Here is a 6,487-nt window from a genome sequence, read left to right on the forward strand (position 1 = left end):
ACTGAGAAGCTGATCAAGAAACTAATGAATAATTTTGCTGCCAAGGATCTTGGCTTACTTGAGTATTTTCTGGGCATTGAAGTCAAATAAGAGAAAAATGGAATTTTGTTGTCACAGAGAAGATATGCTCTTGACATACTCAAGAAAGCAAATATGGAAAAATGCAAAGCAATCTCTACTCTAATGGCATCCAATAAGCGCTGCTCAGAGATCAAGGGACAGCTCTTAAAGAAACTGAACATTTTTCAGTACAGAAGTGTTGTTGGTGGACTACAGTACTTAACTATGACTAGACCTGATTTATCCTTTACAGTCAATCGAGTTTGTCCATATGTACAAGCTTCCACTGATGTGCATTGGGCAACTGTGAAGAGGATACTTAGGTATGTTAAAGGAACACTGGATTTGGGACTGAAAATTTAGAAGTCACCGAACACTGCACTCAGTGCTTTCTCTGACTCGGACTGAGCTGGATGCCCCAATGATAGGAGGTCAACTGGAGGTTTTGCTATTTTCCTAGGCACTAATCTCGTTTCATGGAGCTCACGTAAGCAACAAACAGTCTCAAGGTCGAGCACTGAGGCTGAATATAAGGCTATTGCAAATGCTACAGCCGAGATCATTTGGGGTCAGTCACTACTAAGAGAGTAAAGGGTGTTTCAGCACAACGCACCTTTACTTTGGTGTGACAACTTGGGAGCTACCTTTTTGACAGCTAATCCAATGTTTCATGCGAGAACAAAACACGTCGAGGTAGATTTCCACTTTGTTCGTGAGCAGGTGTTACGCAAGGCAATGGAAGTAAGATTCATCTCTTCGAAGAATCAACTTGCAGATATTCTGACAAAACCACTTTGTCAAGACCTCTGTTCGATTCAAAGTGCCGCAATCTCAACCTAAGACGACCATGTTGTGATTGAGAGGGGCTGTTAAAAATATTCTAAACGTTCATGTATGCACGTGTATTTGTTAGCAGCGCGCGATGACCGCATCCATGATGGCGTGGTAATCATTAGGCCGTTCCGTACATGTAGGCACGTTCTCCTTCTTTAATATTAGAGAACTTGTAAACTATCTGACTATAAATGGAGATCACAATCCAATTGGATTGGTGGGTTCGGTAAACTCGTCTTCCCACTGATTTCTTTTAAGCAGCTCCTGCAAAAAAAAATATCTCATATGCAATAGCAGCTCATGCTTAATGTTTTCTCTTGAAAACCAAGTGATTTCCCAGCAAAATATCTCATATGCAATAGTAGCTCCTGCAACAAAATATCCCCATCTTAGGAATGTCTTTATCTCTGTAAATATATGTGTTCCTTGAAATCTTTGCTATGATACGTCAGCATTAGAACCCACAATAACGAAAGTTAACATTGGGCCCTTTTTGAATTTATGCCCTTTAGAACCTCATAATTTCAATTCCTTTTTGAATGACTTTCAAACTTTGGTAATCATCATGTGAAAACTTGGAAATTTTTCTCCTAAATTCCTGAATTTTTTTAAAAATTTTGTTGATTAGAGAAACTAATAGGTTATTGCCGATTTTAGGGCATACTGGAGCAACTTGATTTCTCTTAGAATCTAGGTTATTTTGGGTGTTAATTAGGCAAGTGATACCACATACATACATATATATATATATATATATATATATATATAAAATTTATGATTTCCAACCGTTAAGAATTTAGCTAATTAATTCCTTTTAAATTACTTACCATTTGTTGGATATTGATTCATATCTGTTATTATCTATTTATTAAATTTTTTGAATAGATCTTCTTTCATTGATTCATTAATTCCTTCAATTATTTGTTTATACTTGTTAAATGTTGAATTACTAACTATTTTGAATATAATTGGATTATTTTATATAGGAAGTGGGATTATGTGAATGTTAATATTTTTGCCAACGGATTCCTCTACAAATAATTAGTCTACATTTTTTATATTTTGCTTCATTTTCAAACATCAAAGTTATATTGACATAAATGTTTTAATATCCAATTAACTATGCACTAACTTTGTCCTTAGGGGTTAAATAATGACCTTGTCAACATGAAATTTTGAAATAAAGACTATAGTTTTGCACCGGTCTATCAGTAAAACAATAATGGCCTTTGATAATCTGGCTCGGGCCACTGAGAGTAAATAAATGACTTCTAAAACTCTGACTCAGATCGCCGAGTTTAAACAAATTATCTCTAATATTTTTTTTTTTTTGCCATAGTAATTGGGAGACATATATTTTGATAATTTAATCAGTTAGGTATTATATTCTTTGTTGAATTAATCTGATTTTCATGTATTAGGTTTAGAAAGATTTTGTACTATGACATGTTTATTCCTCTAAATTTAGTAGTTTACTTATTGGGTTGATCTTACTGTTAATTTTTTTTTCTATCGCGAGTAAATAATTCAGCGGCCAACTTAATGGGCTAGAAAGGCTTGTGTTCTTTTTAAAAATTTGGGTTGTCATTTTATTTTTGTTAGAACCTTTTTTATGTTAAACTTGTATTTGAAGTTTGTAATTTTGGAGTTTATATTGTTTGTTATGAGGCAAGCTTTGAGGCATTGCATGCTTATAGGGTCCACACCTTGTGGGTATGCGACCTTTTGTAACATAAGATAGTTAACATAGTTAACGGCTTTCCTTTTTTTGTTAGATGGAGAAACTATATGGTTTAAAAACGAAAAAAACAAATTCCTCTATCCCTATTCTCATGAAATTTGGAAATCACAAGGTTTGAATTTAAAATTATTCCTATATATATATATATATATATATATATTTGTTATAAGGTTAAGACCTAGTTTTTAACTATTTTGTTTCACTTTTCATATGAAAACTTATTTTTCTGTACCATATTAATGAGGTACATAAATATTTTTATTTTTTATTTTATCATTAATTTTATTTTAATTTGTAATCCATTTCTTTTTATTAATTTATGGATTTTATTTAAATTTTAATGTAACATGTTTTTTTCCTAAAAATAGTTTTTTAGTATATTTTTTAACTTTAATATGAAACATATTTTATATCGTATGGAATGTGAACATTATAAAAATTTTATTTTTTATTTAATTAATTATTGATTAAAGATAAAAAGGATTCTAGTCTTGTTGGGTCAGGTACATGACCCGTAAAATTGGTAACTCGTTACTAGGCAGCTTTGACCCAAATTTTCGAAAACCCGGTAAATTTGAATAAGGTCAAAAATTTTGGTTTCATGTAGGTTACCCGACCCATACATATATAAATATATATATATATATATGCAATTATGCAAATACATAAATATGCACATGCATCTTCATAATCACAACCTCACAATGTTTAAAATATGAACAATTACATTTCAAAAATAGAAAGAAAGACTTGAAGAAAAAGTCAATATCTTCAAACATGCAGTTAGGTATGATGCTTGCATTGCATTATATTGCCACAACGGCTTAGCTCTCAAAAATCTCATGGACCAAAAATTGGATAACAATTAAGAGTGCACTATTAGCATTTAAAACTAGCTAAAAATACCAATTAAAATTATGTCCACAGAGAAAGTAATGTTTGCGTCTTGAGGAGCACTTCATCTATTTAAAATTATAAAAATAGAAATAGATGCAGAATAAAAGAACTACTCCAGAATAATACATAACTAAATAACACAAGAAGACATGATAAACAACAAACAATGGAATAATACTTGTTCCTTGCTCAAATCAATATATATATATATATATATATATATTTGCATAAGCATACCAAGACAAAGCTCTTATTTTATCTTAAAAATATCAACCCAAACTCTACGGCACACTTAAAGGTTCTCTCAAGGAAAAACAGCAACGAGTTAAGTACGTACCATTAGAGCTTCCTCCAATGGCTCTATATAAACACGTGCCACCATTGCGTTTGTGTATCAAACTAACAAAGCCTTTTATTAATTCACACTAAGTCATCTTCTCAGTCATGGCGCTTAATAATTTCCTATTGTTGGCATTGATAGTTATGATTGTACATGCTTCAATGGCTCCAGCTCGAGTGCTGAATGAGATATCCATGGTTGAGAGACATGAGCGATGGATGGCTGAGCACGGCCGGATGTACAAAGACGACGCCGAGAAGCAACACCGCTTTAACATATTCAAGCACAATGTTGAACTTATTGAGTCTTTCAACGCGGCTGATCACAAGTTCAAACTCGGCGCAAACCGGTTTGCTGATCTCACTAATGACGAGTTCAAAGCCATGTACAATGGCTTCAGACCATCCCTTACCAATAATAAAGCAGAAATGGCTTCCTTTAAGTATGAGAATTTTACTGCTGTCCCTGCCTCTGTGGATTGGAGAACTAAGGGTGCCGTTACTCCTGTTAAGGATCAAGGCCAATGTGGTAAATACTCAAATTTATATAATTTATATATATCATACTTATAAAAACAAGTACATAAATATACATATGCTAACTACATTAGATTCTATGCGCACAGGATGTTGTTGGGCATTCTCTGCAGTGGCTGCCATGGAAGGAATCACTAAGCTAAGCACCAGTAAGTTGATTTCCCTCTCTGAGCAAGAGGTTGTGGACTGTGATGTCCATGGAGAGGACCAAGGATGCAATGGTGGCCTTATGGATGATGCCTTCAAGTTCATCATTAAGAATGGTGGTCTCACTACTGAGACAAACTATCCTTACACTGCAACTGATGGCACATGCAATAGTAAGAAAAGCAGTCTCACATGCTGCTGACATCAAGGGCTTTGAGGACGTTCCTAAAAATAGTGAGGCGGCTCTTCATAAGGCAGTAGCTAACCAACCAATATCTGTTGCCATTGATGCTGGTGGATTTGCCTTTCAAATGTACTCTAGTGGTGTTTTCACTGGTGATTGTGGAACGGATCTAGATCATGGTGTTACTGCTGTCGGTTATGGGAAAGATACAGATGGGACCAAGTATTGGTTAGTGAAGAACTCATGGGGTGAGTCATGGGGAGAGAATGGATATATAAGGATGGAGAGGGATGTTGATGCAAAGGAGGGTTTATGTGGTATTGCTATGCAGGCATCATATCCCACTGCTTGAAGCCATTGAACATCATATACCTAATTGTGTTGTATCTCATGGCTAGTCTTTTCATTTCTATGCTTGCAGTTATTGTGAAGATATGATGGTGTATATTTATGTGTGCTCGAAGCAGCAAGTATGTACATTTATGTCTGTACGTTTGTTTATTTCTGAATTTGTTAAGTAATTAATGCATGTGAAGTTGGTCAGAAATGCATTTTATATTATGACCTGTGTTTGGATGCCGGAACGGAGATGGGAAAGAAAACCTTATAGAGAGGATAGAAATGAAAATTTTGGGGATTGGAATAGTAATAAAAACTTTGTTTAATTAGAGGGGAAAATTATTGGGAAGGTAAAAAGTTAGAAGAGAATATATTAGAAGATTACCATTATACCCTTTAATTTAAAAATAATATTTGTATATGATATATGGGTTTATTTTTAATATTTAAATTAACTATAGACATTATAATTATGAATTAAATTATGTAATTATCATTCAATCTAATTATTATAATTAAATATATAAAAAATATTATTTAACTAAAATTAATTATTTAAGTTAATAAGATTTTTCTATACATAATATCATGAAATATTATTAATAAAATTATTATTATTATTATTATTTAAATATCATTATTTATGTTCATTCAATCTAATTATTATAATTACATATTTAAAATATTATTTAACTAAAATTAATTATTTAAATATCATTAGTTATTTTATTTTTAATTAATTATTTAATTTATTTTAATTAATTAGGGTAAATATTATAATTTAATATTTAATTTTGTGTCTTGTATTTGAAATAAATATATATTTAATATTAGTATTATCTATTTATCATACATTAATTACTTTAATATTAATATTATGTATGTATAGGGAAAGGTAAAATGGGTATTCCATAGTCATTACTCCCTCTTTCCCCTTCATTCCCTCCAGAATTGGTGGGAATGATGATCACCCCCCAACATGACCCCATGGGGATAATCAAAACTACCAATTAATGCACACCCAAACATGGGTGTGCATTGGAATAAGCAAAGGGGAACTGATGCCATCCAAAATGATGGTATGCGTGTGTTTGGATTGATTGTTTCCCTCCCAAATTAAAATTGCCTAATTTACAAAATATACACTATTGAAAAAGAAATCTAGACAAATCTAATATTTTTTAAAGTGTCTATATCCGTGTTTTTATTCCATATATTAATTTTGTTAACCAATTTACTCATTTTTTCATATTAAGATTTCCTCTGCATGGGAACAACTAGCAAAGCATTATGATGCTGAGGTGATCTGACTACATAGAATTCTTAATTTCTTATATCTATTCTATCCAACCGAGACCCAAGATTTACACATTTTTTGTATAGTTTACAAAAAGCTCAAAGGATTAGAT

General features: G+C 32.2%; 1 protein-coding gene across 1 annotated transcript; it reads left to right on the forward strand.

Annotated features, from left to right (window-relative positions):
• Positions 1-3,938: 3,938 nt before the first annotated feature.
• LOC120274799 (senescence-specific cysteine protease SAG39-like) lies at positions 3,939-5,285 on the forward strand. Its single transcript, XM_039281337.1, is given in 3 exon segments — positions 3,939-4,400; positions 4,498-4,742; positions 4,744-5,285. Coding segments are annotated over 3 exon segments (1,017 nt in total). The 5' UTR covers positions 3,939-3,976; the 3' UTR covers positions 5,092-5,285.
• The last annotated feature ends 1,202 nt before the right edge of the window (positions 5,286-6,487 follow it).

This window comes from Dioscorea cayenensis, chromosome 13 (genome assembly GCF_009730915.1).
Source record: "Dioscorea cayenensis subsp. rotundata cultivar TDr96_F1 chromosome 13, TDr96_F1_v2_PseudoChromosome.rev07_lg8_w22 25.fasta, whole genome shotgun sequence".
In the NCBI taxonomy this organism is placed as follows: Eukaryota; Viridiplantae; Streptophyta; class Magnoliopsida; order Dioscoreales; family Dioscoreaceae; genus Dioscorea; species Dioscorea cayenensis.